The 21614-nt window shown below is 37.5% G+C and overlaps 1 protein-coding gene across 1 annotated transcript; it reads left to right on the top strand.

Moving 5' to 3' along the window:
- The first annotated feature begins 1650 nt into the window (after positions 1-1650).
- On the top strand, positions 1651-21472 carry LOC146137681 (long-chain-fatty-acid--CoA ligase 1-like). The gene is made up of 15 exons (XM_083394820.1): positions 1651-1902; positions 2612-2726; positions 3960-4027; positions 7102-7303; positions 7806-8014; positions 9801-9929; positions 10578-10681; positions 11870-11978; positions 13154-13281; positions 14850-14965; positions 15674-15856; positions 16356-16441; positions 16677-16793; positions 17088-17288; positions 18710-21472. The coding sequence occupies exons 1-15, from the start codon at positions 1699-1701 to the stop codon at positions 18845-18847; spliced, it is 2109 nt and encodes a 702-aa protein (XP_083250946.1). The 5' UTR covers positions 1651-1698; the 3' UTR covers positions 18848-21472.
- Positions 21473-21614: the final 142 nt, after the last annotated feature.

The following is a 21614-nucleotide window of genomic DNA, read 5'->3' as shown; positions in this document are numbered from 1 at the left end:
CACGATATGATATTTTTTATTTGATGTACAAATTTTACATTATTGATTAATATGAGTAAACATTAATTTTAATATTTTTTGACCTTCAGGTTGACCGAGAAAAAAGGGAGCAAATCCATTTAACGAAATTGTGTTACAGTTGCATTAAAAAAATTGCCAAACCTAGTTTGAACGCCTTAAAAAAAATACTTTTAAAACCGATTTCAAGTGTGTCTGTGGTCTGTCTTTTACTTCAGCAAAATCAAGCCCGAGAGTCATGAAATATTAGGCATTTAAAGCTACTAGATAAAACCAAGCCTCTTCAATATAACCAAGCCCGAATATTTTCGAACCAAGGCCGAAATTGTTGCCCAGCAAATTAGGCGTGCCTGTGGGCACTGGTGCGCGTCCGAACGTCAGCCTGTTATGCGACTACGAGCCATCGAAGCGGCTTAAACAAATGCCGCCAAAAATAGGCGGCCATTGCTGCAGCCGTGGCTTAAACATAACTAGCAACTTGTATGTGCGTTGTGTGTGTTATAGTGTTATAAGCGATCGCGCGTTTTTGTTAGATTCGGTTAATTGAGAACTTTAGTCACGCACTGGTTAGTTCGTTTGGCCTGGTTTCAATTCATTGTCATCTTGGAAAATCAGTCTTTTTAAGAGAGAGTCTGTCAGTCTTACTACCTTCAACCTATGGTTGCTATAACACTAGTTCGTGAAATTTGTCGAGAAAAAATAGTTTCGTCTGATTTGTTGAAAATAACTTTTTCAGCTAGTCAAAATTTTATGTAACAGTTTTGTTGGTTTCACTTTCAGCTATTTGATAGCAATACCTTAACCCGATACTGCAACATGGCGTTTAAAACTGGCTTTCGCTTTACGTTCACTTGTATATAGCGGGCGTTTTTGTTAAACTGCCAAAAGAGTAATTAAATGTAAAGTTTGTCATGAAGTGAAGTGCACACGACTATGCACAGCGGATTAACAGAATTCAACTTTTAGGCTAAAGGTTAATATTTTTTTCAGTTGTTAAAAGCCATGGAAGCTCAGCAAAATATAAAAATGTTGGTTAACTTAAATTTCGAAAAGTTTCGTTTTGTGTCAACAGTAAGATAAACTCACTGTGAACAGCAAGGCGAACGTTAAGTTTGCAAGATAAGAGTTACATGTGTGTGTATTCTGCTGCGTAAGTACTGTGCCTCTGTTCCTGTCTACAACTTTACGTGTTTGCTCGAATTAGATCTCTGAACTGTTATAACCCCCTGTAAATATGTATACATGCTTTTACGGTGGTTTAAAGCAAAGAGCTTAGGTTATTAAGAAAAGGATTAGGGACTTTATTTAGCTTCGAATTGGCTTTTAGAAAACTGCCATTCTTCACTTGCAGTACGATGGAGTTACTGTGCCAGCTTGAATGCTGTTTTAATTTAAAAAAATATGTTTTAAATTTTTGAAATAATTTTTTTTTATGTTTTGCGAAAGGAAATTTGGTTGGCAGGATTTTAGCACTGCTTAGATGGTTTGCAACCAAATTATTTAAAACATACTTAAAATAACGTTTTTTACTGTCGTCCTTGTCTCTGATTGATCGTTTAAAAAAAAGTATTCCGATTGTTTTTTGAAAGAAAAGTGAGGCTTTAGGAAAGTAAATACGATTGTTGCTTAAAACCTGTCAAGCACGCGCTGAATCACACAAACACCACGCCCCAAAGCGCCATGACCGACGTTCAAAACGGCACCGAGCAAATCGCCGACGTCACGAGTGACGTAAAAGCGGAGCCAGAGCAATGCAATGACGTCACGGGTGACGTAAAACCGGAAGCGGTCGTTACGAACGGCGACCATGGGACGAGCGAATCGCCAAGATGGCTTTCCGTGCCCATTTCGGAAATGGTTAAGAAGCAGAGTATTCCTGTGGAAGTGAGTTACTTCTAGTTACTTTCTATCGAAATGTCTTTTCAATTTTTATACTATCTGTTTCCATCATGGTTTCGTGAGTTGGGCAAGCCAGTTGTATTTTTGTTGAAGCAACTAGAACAACTATCATTGGAGCGTTTGTGCAAAAACTTAATTATTAGCTCTATACCTCACAGTCCGCCTGTACGAAGGCACTTTGTGTGCTATATATGGGTGCCGTTATCGTTTGCCAGTACGACTACAGAAGGGTTTGATCACAGAAACACATTGTGTATATGTTTGTTTCAGTAGCTGTATACACCTTTTTTACTATATTTTTTTGCAACCTTGGTTTTACGACCCTGTGTTAAACGCTTTCTTGTAACTAATAATAAACTGTGCAAACCCCAGGCATTTACTCGGTAAATATGACCGAATGCATCTTCTGATTTCGAGAATATGACCTTGCCTAAGTTTACAACAAAACTAATTCAACAGAGCGTCGGAACAAGCAGGACTGGGCTTAAAGTCGAAATAGTCCTGAGTTCCGCGTATCGCCTATTGTTTTCAATTCAAAATTTCTAAACATGATAGTTCGTGGTGACATAACCAGCTAAAATGCAAGCGACCGCCATTTGTTTTTATCGATTTTAAAATCCGTTTCTTGCGGGGCGGGCAAAGTAGACATGATGACCACATAATTAGTTATTAAATGTGTTCGTTTTGCTTTCAGGGTGTTCCCGACGCGAGAATGTCTCCACTTTGCAAGGACGGCAAACCACTCGAATACTACGACGAAAACATTAAAACGCTCCACGAAACCTTCATGAAGGGACTTGAAATAACAGGTGAGATCGGCCTGTGTTGAAGCAGCAGAACGAGCATGTTTTGCCTACTTTTGCTATAGCCGATTATTTCGGACAAAAATCATGTTTTTCTACCAAGATACGAACTGCAAAACGAATGCGTTTTGAGCTAAAATGATTGTGTAAAAACAACGTCATTTATATACTCGATGCCGTGTTTGTAACTGTCGGTAGTTTTTTCATTAAAAGCTTGTTAGCGAAATGCTTTAGCAATATGTAATTGGTGAGTTTGTAGAAGTTTTTGATTTTGACATGTCTGCTGCAATTAGTGAAAAGTAACACAAAAATGGCGTTTTCTTTTCAATTTTGTGTTCGTTTTTAAGAGTTTATTGCCTTTGCTCTAATTCTGTACCTGCCAGGAATGACATTAGGGTATCTTACCTATTGACATCATTATGTTATATCGTTTCAACCGGACGGACTTTTGGACCAAATTTCCGACCGTAGGGGCATGATCGTTCAGATAATAATTAGTCCATCACTGCTTTGATTAGCATACAAGACAACCGTGTTACGACGCAATGTAAATCAACGCACGAATCAAAAGGTCATATAAAGTCGGCTAAATGTCATCACCGCGCATAAGCCCCAAAGGCAACACAGTTATTCAATTCTTATCACTCATTTAAATCCCATAGGTGGACGACTGTTTAGTTAACCGAGGATCCAAATTTGAACCGTCAAATTTTTCGCAGAAATCACATTCGCATTTATATTGGCGCTTTAAACCTGTTTGGTTCCTTCATTTATATTAAGGTAAAGGCTTAAACTGTGTGATTTACTAGTATTACTTTTCATTAACGGAGATTCGTACAAGCAAATAGCGGATCAAAAAAGAAGACGTTTCGGGTATTTGAAGATATCTGACGCCAATATTCTATAGTTTATTTAGGCAAATTTACATGCGCTGTTAGAGTTTATATAATAAACAATTTGTAATAGTTTATTATCATACCTTGTATAAAGGAATTAGCTTCGAATACTTCCTTACTGCCATATATATAATTAATCGGTAATCATATTCAACCCTCCTGTTTGGTAAAGAATGCTTAAATAAAGAGTAAACTATGTTTTCCTAGGCTAAATACTAAATACCAGCGCAATTTCACTTGGAATTGGTCATTTGTTGTCAGAGTCATAACCACACCGACTGTCATACTTATATTCTATCTGTAGTGCAGCACACCCGTAATTACACTCGTGTTTTTTCCTCAGGCGATGGTCCTTGCGTCGGATGGCGACCTGGTCCCGATCAACCTTACAAGTGGCTCTCTTACAAACAGGTGACGTAACTGTTTGGAGGTTTTTAACTTGCCCGACGTGGCCACTAGAAAAAGCACACTGACTTCTTTTTTTACGGGGTTGCAACAGAGTCTTTGAATCTTTAAAAGTTTTCGAATGTCTTTAAATTGATTTCCGCATTGAAAAGTCTTCTATTTTTTTCTAAATAGAAAGAAATCTTTGAATAGTCTTTAAACTTTTTATATGTCCAGCTTAAGTTATGTGTTTAAAAAGTGCCATTGCGTAATTAATTAAGCAACTATTTTTTAGTGTGTAAACCAACACATTTATACTGTTTTGTTTTCAAATTATATTACGTCGAGCAATCCAACTTTAGGTCTTTAAAAAGCTATAAATTTTCTTTTAAAGATCGTTAAACGTCCTGGCAAGTTTACTTTGTAAATTCGTCAGCAGCTGGTTCCCTATCAGCTATATTTGAATCGAAATGAAAACATCAAAAACACAATGGAAAAAAATAAAAATATTTTTTTTATGATTTTGGATTTGTTACCTTGAATGAATCATGTCAATTTGTACATTTAAATGAAAAACTTGTTTACGCGTAAGACATTTTACTTGTGTCTAACTTGCAAATGTTAAGGGTCTCTGGTTGCGGCAACGTAAAGTGCCATATTTTTTTATGTTAAAGCAAAGTGGATACCTTTACTATATTAAATAAAAATGTTAATAATTTTTAATGAAAGAAATATATCTTCTTGGGCATTTGAAAAGCTAACTGAAACAGGGCTTAAATTGCCGTCGATCTAATGGCAGCACGATTAGCAACACGTTTTTGCGTAAACACGACTTGCAATTCGGGTCAGTCGCAGTACCACGTCAAAACTATAACTGCTCGGGGTGTAATTAATTGATTATATGCAAGTGTGATGACGTGCGTGCTGCAGAACGTGGCGTAAGGCTGTCAGATTAAGTTGTGCGAGGGAAGTTGTTAAATCACTTTAAAACGATATCTTCGTACCATATGTATTGCCGCCTGAGCTCACTTTGTTGTCGAGAAAAAAGTAGCATTCGATTGTGTTTTGCCTTAAAACTTAGCTTTACAATATTTTACGTGCAATCAAGTTGTGTTGTAATAAAACCTTGTATCTGCTGTATACTCGGGCTATTATTTTGTTTTCAAAACCTATACTTGCTATATAAAAATATATTTAATTTAGCCTATCGCGTAGTTAACTCCTGTGCTTTTATAAAAATCGATAACCCACTTTTACCGCAGTTTGGAATAACTTTAAGCAAATATTCTTAAAGCGCAATATAAAGACTCGCACAAAATTGTTTCTTCGCCAAGACAGTAAAACACGAGGTACAACTGTCGAAAAGTGCGCGCTCAGAGATGTTACCATTGTAACACGAGCTTTGCGGACTTTTAGGCAATTTGCAGCGAACTTTTTGCTGAAACACATTTTTCGCTTCCGTATATACTAAACGAATGTCGGTATAGTCGTGTTTTAGCGCGACGCAACGTGCCTTGACGCTTCGACTTTCACCAATTTTCTGTTTCTGACACGCGAGTAAACTGTCCAAGGGCAAGACCTGACATAACATTAGAAATGTTACCGCGATTGATGCCTCCTAACCATTGGTGTGAGAGCGAAACATTTTTGTTATATCGCTTCAAGTTGTTCGTTGTTCAGAAAAGATAAACGCAGGTCGTATATTAATCTTTGTAAACTTTTTTTGTCTGACCTATAACTGAATTTTTAATTTAGATTAATATTCGTTCAAATGATGTTAATTTACCCAATTAGGAGTTATCAAAAACAGCCCGCGTATATGGTTAAATATTTTTTAAAACAACCATTTCTTGTTACTGTTATGCCCTTTGTTATTCCGATACATTTCAAACAGAGAGGAAACAGTGGGTATCAAACCGCGTGGCTTCTTGTAATTTCCGAAAATAGCCTCATTAGTAATACAAATAAATATACAGGGAAGTGTGCGAAACTTGAATACACACCATTGAATAACTGTTAAATGTATTTTATATTCGCTTGTCGTACAGTCTGTGTGTTTTTCAGTTATGTTTGTAAAAAGTAGCCAGTTTTAAACCTTTAAGTGTTATCAAATAAGTTCTTGGGTTATATGCAATTGTAATTGTAATTAAGAGAAAACAACAGGATTGTCTAAAAGTGCGACTTTAACACCACCAATAAAACAGTTTAAACTAGCTTTACACTATTCTTTGGTTTTTAGCGGTCAAGGCACATTCCATTTCATTGAATAAATAGAGCTTAAAATTGAAATTTTGCATCAGTTACCCTCCGTTTTTACAACTTTGAAGTAGCAAGTAACCCACCCGGTTAACAACTACTTTTATGACTCATAAAAAAGGCTTTCTGTCCCTCGTTGAAAGAACGTCTTTCGTTTTGACCCACAGGTTCGCGATCAAATGCAGAACTTCGGCTTTGGATTTTTATGCGAAGGTGCCCGATCCGAGTTGAGTCAGTTCCCGCTGTTCGGATGAATAGGAACACCGTGATTAGCCTGCCTAAAAATGTGCCTTAAACACCGTCAATAACGCCGTTTCACGGGCTAAACACTAAATAAACGCCGTTCTTTTCGACGCACAGCTAAAAACACCCCTAATAATTACCCTTTAGAGCAGTGGTTCTCAACCTTTTTTCTTTCGTGGCCCATTTTTGTTGCACAAAAATTCTGTTGCCCAATAAGTTTTTATGAAATAACAAACTATAAAAAAGGTTTAGAACAAAAAAATTGCGGAGCATTGTCAAAACAGATTTATTCAACAGTAAAGTAGTAGGTACTTGCTTTTAAACAATAAATTTCATTTACATTCCTTTTCAATTCCTCCCCAAGCCATTATTCCTGTAAAATTAGGTATAGTGACACAAATGAAAGTAAATTCTTTAATAAATCTATATTTTTAAAATTGTTGTGTGGCCCACCTAAAAAGTTTCCATGGCCCACCAGTGAGCCATGGCCCACTGGTTAAGAACCGCGGCGTTAGAGGCATCAGCTTAAATATAACTTTAATAACTCAATTTTTTTCAAATTTTTGTTCCCCTCTTAAAACGCCTTTCTTTTCGACCAACAGGTTTACGATCGAATGCAGAACTTCGGCTCCGGCCTCTTGCACGAAGGCGCCCGATCCGAGCCCAGCCAGTTCCTGGGCATCTTCTCGCAGAACCGCGTAGAATGGAAGATCGCCGAGCAGGCTTGCAACTCCTTCTCAATGGCACTGGTGCCGCTTTACGACACGCTCGGCGAGGAAGCAGTCGAACACATCATGAACCAATGTGAGTGGAGCCGCTTTGTATTGTTTTATATTTCTTTCGGGCTTTGGCGGCAATTCGAACTTTTTTTCTCGATTATATACCGTTTTTTTAATTTTGTTTTTCAACTGCATTTTAATGGGTTTGATGTATTATATTACGCGAGGTATAAAGTATAACTTCAGTGAATTTTAATTTCTTCAGTAAACCTTATGCGAGCGCCCTTGATTGGTTTCCGTTGTTTTTACCCGTCGCTAAATTTTATGCCACCTACTTTATAATAGCGTTCCCACTCTACGAGTTTTTCCACCCATTCAGTTACGACCCACCCACCAATTTCCGTTTTTCCACCCATCCAATTTCCACCTACCCACCAAGTTACGTTTTTCCACCTACCCAGTTCCGTTTTTCCACCAATTCAGTTTCCACTCACCCACCAATTTTCGTTTTTCCACCCATCCAGTTTCAACTCACCCCCACCCTGAAAGTTTTCCACCCTCCAAGTTGAATTTTTCGTTTTTAACAGGCGAACTTCGCATTGTGCTGGTCGATACAAACGTCAAGGCAACCACGATACTCAACGGTGTCAAGAACGACCTTTACAAACTCGACCTGCTCGTTGTCATGGACGCTCCTAGCGGCGAGGTGCGTGAGCTCTCGACCGTCGCTGGTGTCAAGATGATGCACATGGCCGATGTGGAAAAGATCGGCAAAGAAAACCTTAAAGACTTTGTGGTAACAAGACTTTTTTCTACCTGTTCTTTATTACATATTTTTACTGTTTTAAGTTTTGGTCCTTTTTTACTGTTTCGTTTATTTATTATATTTATTTTACTTTTATTTTAACCATTTGTGCCTTCTTTCGATTACTTAAAATATATTTTTTGTTTAATAATGTTTTTTTTTAATTAACTAACAAATAAAATAAATCTTAAAAGCTTGCGAAACTGAATGAAACGCAATATCTAACATTTGTTAAAAGTAATCCATATTTCGCCCAAATATTCCGTTCCTGTAACAAAATCCTGTTAATGGCTTAGGATTCCATAAAGATACACCTTTACTTCTTTTGAGTTAAACTATCGTTACCTATGGATTTAATCTCTGCACTAAAATGGTCGAACTTCGAAAAGCGTTATGGCTTGCGATTTTGTTAAAACCCAATGTACCTGATTTTAAACGCCTTCTCGCAACAGCCGCTAACCTGCCTTCTTTGCTCACCTGCCCCAAAAACCTACCGATCTTCACACGATCGTACCTATTTCAATTTAAACAAATAAAGTTGAAAACTCGAGTTAACCACAGGATCAGAGATTTGTTGAAAGTAATCTATACTACCACTATTTTACTTCTTGTAAAAAACGGCTGTCCATAGTTTTACTTAACGTTCGTTACCCAGAGGTTATCTGAGGTCATCTCTGAACACATTCACATTAGAAACGTATGTTGTTTGAATGAATAGGAACACCATGATTAGCCTGCCTAAAAATGTGCCTTAAACACCGTCAATAACACCGTTTCACAGGCTAAACACTAAATAAACGCCGTTCTTTTTGACATACAGCTAAAAACGCCCCTAATAATTACCCTTTGGAGGTAACCATTAGGTTAAATATACCTTTAACAACTCAATTTTTTTCAAAGTATTTAACATAAACGTGCAATGCAGCCGTTTTTTGTGAAATACAGTCATAATGTGACGTAACTGATTTTTCTAACGTCATAATGTGACGTAACTGGTCCTATCGAAGTCAAATTGTTGCGTAATTTTGAACCAGAGTAAACCCGTATAATAAGAGAAGTAATCAGTGTTGTAATGACTTAAGTCGATGACTTGACTTAAGTGCACTTAAGTCACTGTTTTTAAATGACTTGACTTGACTTAAGTCTTTCGGACAAATTACTTGACTTGACTTAAGTTTTTTGAACAAATGCCTTGGGTTGAAATAAAGCATTTCTTTAAGTATGTTTTTTTTTTTTTTTTATAAAATTGAGCTATTCGTTCAATTTTTGCACGAAAAAAAATTGCTTGCTATATGCTCCGTTTTTCTTATTTTTTAGTTCAGTTATTAATAGTTTAACGTTTTATTTTTATGACTTGAAGTTGACTTGCTCTAATCATGACTTGACTGGGACTTGACTTGCGCAACTGATGACTTGGACTGGGACTTGACTTGTTATTTATTCGAAAAGACTTGACTTGGACTTAAGTTATTTTTCAAATAACTTGACTGGGACTTCATTTTAAAAATGACTTGTTTACAACACTGGAAGTAGTATACATATTACATATACATGACAAAGTAATAATATAGGTTTTATAGTTAAAATACGCGTCAGTGAACAGTGATCGACAAACTGCCAATGGTTTTGGATTCCATATAAATATGCCCTTTTATCTGATCACCTAAATAATGGAACTATTAAATCGCAACGGGATGACATTTTCTTTTACTGATTTAAGTCGACATTACCTGAATTTTAACGTCTTGTGCCAAACGCTAACCTGCCTTATTTTCAGCCCCCAAAGCCCACTGACCTGCACACGATCTGCTACACAAGCGGAACCACAGGACTGCCCAAGGGCGCCATGCTCACGCATAGAAACGTGGTCGCTAACATTTCTGGGGTCTTTGTCATGGGACGTGACGTAAGTACATTATTTCTCGTTGAGTAGTTAAAATCTGCCTGTGGGTTGCTCTACATCGCAGGTTTATCAACTCTTTTTTTAATTTTGCTAAACTAAAACTTTACTGAATTTAAACCAAAATCTGATCTTGAAAGTTTGCTTAAACTGTTAGATTTTTGCTGTAAAACTGCACAGGCGAATTCAATTATTTTAGTATTTTACTTGTAAAGTTAGTTTTCCATTAATCGTCGACTTTACTTTTTTACATGATGGTACAATTTTGAAGACGAACGAAGCGAAAATCTCCTAAATTAAAAGTGTGCTGCTGCAGCAACGATTAGCGCAAATGGCTTGAGCTTTATCGCAGGTTTTTTTAGTAATTTTTTAGCATCACAAAAAGTACCCAACTTCGGTCGAAATAAGCAAATTAGAAGTACTCCATTTGTTTGATGCTCGGGGCGCATTGACTTTGACCCACGATAACTGATTCAACCGACTTGTTACAATAAATAGGGTCAATAAATATACTTTCATTTAAAAAGAGGTTTATCGTTGAAGCAATTTAAACTATAGTGTCATTAACGGCAAGAGCGCATGCAGGTTTCGCGATCCTTACTGCATTGCCAGCATCATTTAACACTACTCAAAACCTTTTTTTTTCTAATTCAGAGTTTCATGAACTTTCAATCCGCCGACGTCCACATTTCCTACCTTCCCCTGGCGCATATGATGGAGCGCGTGGTTGTCGCATTGCTCTACTCGGTGGGAGCCAGGTAAGGAATCTTTACTCGAGGTTTTCTTCGAGATTTCGCTAGTTTGCGAGGCCTAACTAATGGTTCGAAGGTATCGTTATGCAAATGTCCAATAAAGGAACATAAAACTTTTTTGTGTAAGGTCGGTCTCAGTCTTTCAGTAGTCAGTCTTTAGGGTCAGTCTCTCTACATAACCACTTGTGGTTTACGCTGTTCCTTTTCCCTAATCCGCTGACGTTATTTACTTTTCTATTTTGCGTGTGCATTGTGTTGATTATTATGCGATAGGGAGAAAAATAAACTTGCAAACTTGTTTGACTGATTATAGATAAAGATTTGTTTAATAGGTTAAACCAGCGATGACTTTTTCTGCCAGTTTTAGTGTTTCTTCTAATTCATCAGAATGTTAAAAAAAATAACTCCAGATGCTTCAAGAAGTATGAGCACTCACTTTTGATTCGGATTCACAACTATTTGGTTGTCACCTGTAAATTGTGATTTTTGGCACAAACGTATTCTTTTATTTTCGAATGACAAAGTTTTTTTTTATCCATGTACTGTATTTATTTGCTTCAATGATAGATTATCTTGGGTATTCGATTAGTGTAATACATATCAGTTATTTTCACAGTATATATTAGTATTCTTCATAATTAACAATGAGAGTAAGAACGTAGGCAATGTCCGATACTTAATCCAATACCGATACCCGATATTTCCGACAAAAAGTATCGCGATTCGATCCGATACTAATGACGACATTACTCTGCTCAAACAAACAAAATGGTAACTTTTTACGCTGAAAGGTTTTTTTAGGTTATTTGGTCCAGATAAGCTTCAGTGTTTAAGATGTTGAGTAATCTTCAGTTGTTAACAATGTAGAAGTCACTACATTGGATGCAAATTATAGCCGAAATGCTTTTTACTAGTTCTCTATCGGCACCGATACCAACCTGGTATCACTAGGTATCGGCACCGGTTCAATATTATCGGACATTCCTACGTACCTTCCTACCACTTCGAAATAGTTAAAGTGAAATGCCAACTTCTTTGTACACAATGGTTTTGATCACGTCATGGAATCATTTGCAGTCGGTTACTCGTGCAGCAATCAGTACAACACAGTTTGTCGGTTCGGTCCACACCCCAAAAACGAATTTGCGTCAAAGTAGCCACAAGTCGCATTTAACCGAGTTTCGTTTGTTTCAGCGTCGGATTCTTCCAAGGAGATGTAAAGTTGTTGGTGAACGACATCGGCACATTGAGGCCTACCGTCTTCCCCATGGTACCAAGACTGATCAACAAGTTTTACGACAAGGTATTTTGGAAGGTGTTTCTAATGTTGGTGGTGTATATCTCGTCTTGTCCATCCACGAACCTGATAAACTGTTTAAGGATCTTAACCTGCTAACCCAACTTCAATACCTTACGCAAAAGTCCTCTCGGTCATGAGCCTACAACCAATAATACATGGTTTACATTTCTGCGGTAATTGTAAATTCGCGCTGGTGTTATGGCATAGATTTCTGACTTAATACTAACTAAATCAGTCAAACCATTGGGTATTTTCATTTAAGGAAGGTCAGACTAGACTAGACTAGAAAAACAAGCCTGCGGTAAGGTTCGAACTTACAACCTTCGTCATACGGGGTACGTCGCTATGTCAACTGAGCCACCCCGGTTCACAGAAAAAAGTCGGCAAACGTCCATTACTCTATTGCAGTGGTTCTCAACCTTTTCCGGTTCACGGCACCCTCTTTAAGAGTTGCATAAAAAGGTCTACCGATAACAGCAAAAAATTCCTTAATATACCCAACTAATTCGCGGCACACTTGAGCATCTGAAATGGCATCACAGTTGAGAACCACTGCTTCTTTACTTGCTGCATCCTGTTAGTAGACATGCCTGCATATTGAATGGATCTACCATAATATAACAAGTGCATGAAACATATCTACAGTCTTACATCTATATAATAGCTGTCATCTGTTTTAGCCCTTCGAAGTTGTAAGACTATAGTGGTTGTAATGTACACGTATATGTATGTCTGTATTGAAAATCAAACTAAAATTCAACCACCAAAACATGCAAAAAATATTAAATTGGTGTCAGCACAAAGTAACGCCGCTCTAGCCTGATAGACAAACAAAGTGATCTTTTGCTTGTCGAAAGTGATTGCCACTATAGTACAGAATAATTTCGTACGAAAACAAGAGAAATCAGAAATTTAAGCGACCAGTCGCCCATTCACCGGAGTCTGGTATTTTAGCTCCTGTAAGTAAAATAAAAGACATATACAAAGCAAACGTAATAATAAAATTAATAAAAAAGTCCAACATATATTTTATGAAAGCAATACAAATTAGCTAAATGTTTTAAAACAAAACAGGCTATCAGAAGAAAATTAAGGATTTCTGAACGGTGATTTATTACAAAGCAGCTGTTACTTTCGAATCAGCTGTCTGTTATTTTATGATTGTTTTTTGGTTTCAGATCTGGGCTGGAGCTTCTCAGTCGGCCATCAAGAAGTTTCTCTTGCAGAGAGCGGTCAACGCGAAGATGGCAAGACTGCGTAAAGGCGAGGTTACTAAGGACACCATCTGGGACACCCTGGTCTTCAAGTAAGTACAATAACTAATGCAAAACTTGGCCGGTTAATGCAAACACCGACGAAAGCACACAATTTAATGCGATAGCTGGTAAAGCTACTTAGGTCTTTGCCAATGATGGTTGCAACAAATTAGTTCCTTAATTCGAAGGAATATCACTAATAAAGGTAACCAACGCTAATCAACAAAACATATAAAAAAACTTAAACTTACACAGCAACAAAAGTAGCTGTTAAACACCTTTATCTAAAATGAAGGACGTCCAAGGCACGTTTCTACTCGAGACAAAGCACGCCACTCTGAGCAGTGTTTAAAAAAACAACAAAAGGTTAACAGCTGGAAAACGTCCTCACATAAGCACAACTTCCCACGAAATCATGCAAAAAGTTGCCACGAATAACTGCGAAAGCCTACGAATAAACACGTATGCACGTGAAAGCCCATGAATAAACGCGTATTCTCGCAAAATCCCGCGAATTCCAACAAAATCCCGCGAATAAAGGCATACACGTGACATGTATACTATACTTCACAAATATCATCATTGCGTCCATTTTTTATTTAAGTACTGGCAAAAACGCCGTAACTAAACAATACTCATTGTTAATTGCCGCTGCAATAGACCGGCGTATTTAAAAAGATTTGCTATACAGCATACCTTTTACAAATGATTTACAAGCTAGCAAGGATAAAAGAAATATTGCATTTATTTACACGGGTAGAAAGATTTCAGCCATAGCCAGCATTTAAAGTTTTTTTTGGCGGTCTAATTGCTCACGAAATTAACCATTTATGATAAATGCTGAATTAGTGTCCTGTTCGTAAAATCTTTTATGTGCTCAAAATGGCAAAAATTTAACCAGTTCTAATGCTATACGATAACGCAGGATATATCTAAATTGTTAAATAAACATCAAGCTTTGTACACGGTAAGCACGAAAATCTATGTATGACCTATTTGATGTTTAAAAGGAAAGCAAAAATTGTGTACTAGTTGCAACATTTGTAATACTAATGAATATGTAAAGACTGCACTTCACTACAGACTTTGGCATTTTCGAAAACGGCTAGTGTCGTTCATTTAAAGACTAATGTGGACAACAGGACGTTGAATTACGCCGGCATTATATAGTCAAGTTAGAATTAGTCCATTTTAAACTTCCCTCAGCCTTTGAGAAATTATTATTCCTTTCTTAACATTTTTATTTTTTCTTTCGAGCAAATTATCGATAAGTTATCTTGTTCCAAACAAGATCTATTTTAAGTTTATTTTCTTAACCAAATCAAAACCGGTCACAAAATCAAAAATCAAAAATCAAAATTGTAAGTGTCTGCTTTTCTCAATCGCCATTAACTGTGCTCAAAAATGTTTAGGTTTAGACTTATATGTCGCCCGAAATCCTTGTGTATACCCACAAAGTTATCAGTATCCGCCAAAAGCCTATTTTAAAGTTGGTTGAAAAATCAGTTCATATTTATAACAGGTTGGTGGAAGTATTTATTCGCGGAAGAGAAAACAATTTTAAGATTTGTTCAACTCAATTTTACCGCTTGGCAATAATGCTTTTCTCCCTTTTTAGGAAAATCCAAAACATGATGGGCGGCCGCGTGAAGTTCTGCATCACGGGGGCGGCCCCGGTATCAGTCGACGTCATCAATTTCATGAGATCGGCGCTTGGCATTACCTTTAACGAAGGTTGGTGGGCAAATTGATTTGTCTTTGAGTCGAGTGTGTGAAAATGCGCACACTGTATACTTATATCTTCAAAACTATAACCTTGTGACTCTAGATTATTGTGTCGTTGGTTAAGGTAAGAATGTGGATGTTGAAGTTGATTTGATAATCAACTTGAAATGTTTCCTAAAGATATCACGCACCGCACATAAATAAACCCTAATAACCGGTATTAAGATTCAGAATGAACTGCAGCCGGACTAGTTAATGAACTGAAATTTATTCATTTCATTAGATGATGTACCGGAATATGTTGATAACTTATTTCTAATTAATGAATTATTATTGATTCAATAAATTTGATTGGGTTTCAGGTCAGGCTAAAAATAAATTCCTAATTATTTTCCCTATTTAAGTGGTCCAACAAGCGGTACACATATATGTCGTCATAAAGTTTCAGTACGACTCGCCTGAGGCAACGTATAGTAAGCCGCTCGGTACATTTACCGCCAATAAAAAGCAGCAAGCGCTCGCTTTTTGTTTTGATTCAAAAACAACTCTAAATCGTAAAGCGTTTTAAACACATGTTTTCATCAAGTTTAAATACAACCTGCTTGCGGCAACGTATAGTCGATCGCTCGGTACGTTAACTGGCCAATGATAAGCAGCGATCGCGCGCTTTTGTTTTTATTCAAAAACAGAAGTAAATCGAAAAACCGGTTTAAACAGGTTACGGCCAGACCGAAGCGACGGCGGCCATCTCGCTAACCCTGCCCGGCGACTACTTCAGCGCGAGCGTTGGAAGTCCAGCCCTCTGCAACATGATCAAGCTGGTGGACGTGCCAGAGAAGAATTACTTCACCAAGGATGGCAAGGGGGAGGTGTGCGTCAAGGGAAGCAACGTATTTCAAGGTGGGTTGACGTACAGGTTGTCACAGAACATGGGTCGGCAAATTTAATTATCGTTAAACGCAAGAAATGTAAAAAAAAACTCTGCAATAAAAGCTGTAGTGAGACTTAATAAATTGTTGTAGAGTTGCATCGTGACCACATCTCAACTCTACTTTATCTTCATAAGAGAATTGTGCCGCGAACCAGAATAATTAACCCGACAGGTCGTGTCTGACCCGCGGGCCGTAGTTTGGTGGATCCCTGTCGTTGATCACAGGACGGCAACTTTTTGCTTTAGGACTCCAGTAGGCTTCGTTTCCCTGAAAAAGCTACTCTGAGCCACAGCACGTAATTGACTAGTTAAAAAAAACTAACGCTACATCAGGGGCGGAGCTAGTATTGTTGCGTTTATTTCATTTCAAATTGCAAACGTTAGATTTAGAAGGAGATGTGATGCCTTGAGCACGGGATAATTATTTACATATTAATTCAGTTAATATATTATATAATTTATTAATAGGTTACTACAGAGATGAAGAGAAAACCAAGGCAGCTTTCGACGAGGACGGTTGGCTTCATACCGGTGACGTGGGAATGTGGCTGCCGGTGAGTTATTCAAAACCGGAGCAGAGGAAACAAATGTACTCGGAGAATCTACTTTTTAGCAAACGTGAAGTTTTTTTTTTGTATTCGTAAATGTAGTAAAACTAATTCTAAGCAGATGAGAATTTTTTCTTACAACTCTACCTGGAGCTTCGCCCGTTTGTTCATCGTTGGCCAATCGTGCGCCTATCGTTCACCACAGAGTTGAATAAGTCATGAAGCATTTTGTTTCTCGCAGAGCGGAGCCCTTAAGATCATCGACCGCAAGAAGCACATCTTCAAGCTGGCCCAGGGCGAGTACATTGCCCCTGAGAAGATTGAACAAGTCCTGGTGCAATCTCCGACCGTTGCTCAGGTAATAATATGGATTTCCTACTCGTAGTGATTTAAAATAAGGGAAAAAAGAGCTAAAGTCAAGAAATAGACACTGAAATTGGAAAAGCCCAAAAATAACTGGAAATATTTTGCTATATTGTGTATTTTTTAATTTTTGAAAGTAAAGGTAGAACCTTAATGAAAGTCTACCTGGTGAAATACACATTCGTCTTTGTAGAATGCATTTTTTTCAATGTAGAGCTGCTTAACTTTAAAACATTAATAGCAAACAACTTGCCAAACTTCAAAACGTGAAAATATCTCTTTATTCCAGGTATTCGTTCACGGCCACAGCCTGAAGGCGTCCATCGTCGTGGTGGCCATACCTGATCCTGACACCATTGAGTCTTGGTGCGCCTCCCGCGGCGTCACTGGCTCCTACGAGAAGATCTGTGCGGACAAGAAGGCGCACAAGCTCATACTGGACGATATGTGCGCCGTCGGCAGAAAACGCGGCCTCAAGTCATTCGAACTGGTGAGATTTTTTTACGTTGTGTGGTTCTCTTTTTAGTTTTGTCGTAAAGGAACTTTTAGGTTTTTTAATTAGGATTGGGGAATATCCTTGAATAGCCCGTTTACCTGTCCACAGTAAAGTTGTTTTTACGACTTGTTTGTTTCTCTCTCTGGCTTCGCCACAAAGTTGTTGCCAAATCTTTTTAGGATTGGGGAATATCCTTGAATGGCCCGTTTACCTGTCCACAGTAAATGTCAACGGTTAACTGTTTTATTTTTAAACGTGTCTCGATAACGTAAATACATGGTTGCGTGACTGCTGAATGGGTTGTAAAATGCTGTAAGGGGCATTGAGGCTTTTAAACTTTACAACAGTCGTACTTAACCGCCACAATGTTTGTCTAAGTCAACTTGATAAAAGCCAATATATCTAGCAAGCAACGTGTGTATTTTTAGTGTGCCCAAAGTGTCATTTGTCCTAAATTAAAGTTCAGCCAATTTAAACCAAATAAACTCAAGGTTTTTTAGATTAGGAGGCCGCTTTAGTATTTTCATGTTATTTCACTAATGTAATAGAGAAATACCGAATTTCTTGTGTAATTTCACTTATTTTATTTAGATCTTTACACGATTTTATGTGGCTCTTACGTTCATGCTGTGCATTTGAGGGTTTTTTTAAGATGTGTACAATATTGTTTTTGTTTGCTTAAGTTGCCGGTCCATTTATTGACGGTTCTCAATTACATTGTATCACTATTTGTAGAATCAAGTCAATAGGTTTTAGAAACTTCGGCGACATGATGGTTTCAAATTTTAAACGATACCCCCGTTGTAAATGACAATTTGGAGGTAAATTCATTCCGCCCTTTTTGTCTTCGGGATATTGGGTTTTAAAACTTATGCTAATACTTATTCAAGCCTACAAACCTGTGTGAACCATGGTCTTTCTCTTTTGTTATCAGCCTGGCCACAACCAAGGTTTAAAAATCATTTAGTTTTTAGACTTCAAAACAGTGCTAGGCTTATCAAAGCCAGCAAACTTACATTATCCCTGGCAGTCTTATTTTAAACCCGGTGGTATACAAGGTTTAAACTATATGGACTTATGCTTCCAATTCCAATCATTGCAATAGTGCTTTACATAAGCCTACGCCCTACACGCTTGCTTTAGCCCTGGTATTCTCTGGCTCGAAGCCAGCCGACTTCAAATGTTACGAAGCTAGCATTTCGACCTTATAGCCCTATGTTTTTTGTTTAAAGCCTGTTGCTTTAGCCCTATGTTTTTTGTTTAAAGCCTGTTGCTTTAGCCCTATGTTTTTTGTTTAAAGCCTGTTGACATCAAAGTTTTCAAAAAACTTCGAATTTCGCCCTCAAAACAGTGCTAGGGCCTATAGAAGCCAGCAAACGCGCTTTTAACCCTGTTGTTTTGTGTCTCGTCCACAGCCCCGTGACATCCACCTCAGCAGCGAGATGTTCAGCGTCGAGAACAACCTGCTCACCCCCACCTTCAAGTCGCGACGCCCCCAACTCGAGGCCAAGTACCGTGACGTCATCGACAAGATGTACGAGGGACTCGAGTAGACCCACTTCCATTGTGACGTCATCGCTCCCGAGGCTGGCGCCCAATGAAACCGGTCCGAGCCAGAGGCACTTTTTTTCGGGATTACTAACCTATATAAGACTGTTGAATAGGGGTACCAAAAATTTTCATCCAAAGCTGCGGCTCCTCGGCTATATACCAATTGACCTTATTAATATACTAAGTGAGCAAAATTAAAAAATATGTAAGGTGGAAATGAAAAGTTTTTCAGGTTATTAGGTCAAAAAATTCTTTGGCGTTTAACGAAGAGCTTTTTTTACTAATATGCGGTATCGAATCGTCAATTTGTAGTTTACTATTATTTAAGTAATTTACCTTTTAAAGTATAGACGTATGTTGAACCGCAAAATATGGCTAAATTTTATAAGCCTGGTATCGTATTGTCGCCGACACTACTTTAGCATTGGACTTGCACTGCTAATATACCAAAAGGAATTAGTTAGCGGCGCTGTTTTGAAAATATCAGGCATCCCAACTGTTTATCCAGATCTAGCGTCTAGATCAGGGGTGTCCAACATGAGGTACGCGACCTAAAAATATGGAACGCAACCCCCCCCCCCCAAAATACAGCCAATTGCCAAAAAAGCTGAATTTATTATACAGCCAATTGTCATTGTTTATTCACAATACAAAACAATCCCAGCAATTACGACAACAAACAATTACTTATGATATTATAACACTAGACTGTTTTTATTTTTTGTATAAAAGCTCTTTTAATATTAGAAAAAAAATAGTTGCTAAACTTTTGCACGGGAAGAAGTTCGAAGATAAAGATTGGCACGTCGGCATGTTTGAGTTGGACACCCCTGGTCTAGATCTAAACCGTGGTGACTGTTTGGTCGCTGGTTCCGTCTAATCTCGCCAATTCTACCCAGCTTTTTAACGTTCTGCTTAGTTTTGAACTTATCGTGTATAACTTTTTCTGTCGAGGACGTAACCAAGCTCTTGCGTTGATTCAAAAACCGGGTCGGAAATGTATTTATAAAAGTTACGTGCAAAAACAAGAACGCGCAACGTTTACCATTTCTGTATTCAGTTAAACATAACAAGCCTTAAAATTATTTGCAAATTAATGTGCGCGTGCAAAAGCTCTTACTACTTCCAAATTAAAAGGTATTGTAAAACGTTCGTTTTTCTGTTAGTCTGTATTAACCTATTACTCCCAGCTCGGCTCGAAAAAAATCTTTCGTGGCTTGGGGCTTGACAACGATTCACGTTGTTGCCTTGGCAAATGTGCAACAGATTAACCTGTGTGCAAGAAACATTAAAATATAACGTGATGACCAAAGGTAAAAAGTAATTATCTCGCCTTTTATGCATTTTCTAAATGATTTTGAATTTTGACCTAACGCACAAATTTTGACAATTTTTTTGGCAAAAAGTAATTTGTTAGGAAAAGATTCTATCTGGTTAATATTTTTCATCATTTATTTTATTTCCGGTGTATTTGCGTGGTGCGCTATCACTTTGTTTTCATTTCAGTCGGTTTTAAACTGTAATTTTTTTCAAATTTGCCTCATGAAAGTTACTATTTCCTCAATGAACGTTAAGACAAAAAACGAGGTTTTCACATCGATAGTGTTTAGTTGAAAAGCACCTCTTGTGTTTCAGCTATCTTAATTGTCAAGTCATTTGCCTTGGTCGTAGTAATAATAAAACCATAACTGAAATATAGAGTATAGAAGTATCGAAGTCGCGTTGTTTACGGAAGATGTTCTGCAAAATTGGCCTACATTTTTCTTATAGCATCAAACTACAAAAATAATTTACAAAAATTTCAAACAAAAAATGTAACTTTCCGCATTAAATTTTTCTAAAAAAATGCTTTCCTACTTGCATTTCTATGAAAAAAACTTCCGTAATGTCGCAAAATGAATACCCAATATTCTGTTGTATATTGTGAATATGTTTAACTTGGGCCCAACAGTGCACATTACAAGGTGTTTTTTATTGTTACCTTGCCTATTTCACGCATCGCAGCAGCATAAATCGCTTCATATTTGCATTTAGAATGCGTTATACCTGTATTATATTCTCATACCAGGATATATTATATCTGGGTGAATACGATAACTATGTTTATAATATTAGTGATCACTTGTTTCGATAAGCGTAGACACAATTCGAAATATTGCACAGTGCGAATACTATAACTTGGCATGTGGCATCCTTAATAGAATGCAATACAGAAGAAGTTCTCTTCGGCCCAACAATTTTAAGTAAAAAAATGTTTTTTTGCGATCGAAGCTTTTTGTTTTTCGTGCGTTTTCGAAGTTGCGTTTTGTGAAGTATTTTCGATCCTATAATGTAAGTAGTAATGCGCTAAACCTAAGTTAAGTCCGGTTGGCTGTTCGCAAAATCGTGGTTACATATTCCAATGCTTATTTTTGTTTATCCTGGCCTACGTTTTTCTTTTTTTCTAAAGATTAATTGAAAAATGTTCGCATTTCGTCATCGATTTGTCAGTGTACAATATGCAATGTTGTATTTTTATCAACGATGTCCCTTTCTTGTTGTTGCCGTCTATTTCGAACTGAATTATCTTATTTAGTGGATAACCTTTAATTTAAGTGTGAATAAAAGATAACGCAAAGTAAAGTTAATAGACAATTTGTTTTACTTTTCTTTTGTGGTATCTAGGGATGTCCGATAATGTCGGATCAGGGCCGACACCTTAAGCCAAGTGTTAGGGATCGGTACTCGTCCGATACTAGGGTGGTATCGGTGCCGATCCGATACTAGAAT

Source organism: Ascidiella aspersa, chromosome 7 (assembly GCF_963924565.1).
Source record: "Ascidiella aspersa chromosome 7, kaAscAspe10.2, whole genome shotgun sequence".
NCBI lineage: Eukaryota > Metazoa > Chordata > Ascidiacea > Phlebobranchia > Ascidiidae > Ascidiella > Ascidiella aspersa.
This window is presented reverse-complemented; position numbering and strand designations above follow the sequence as displayed.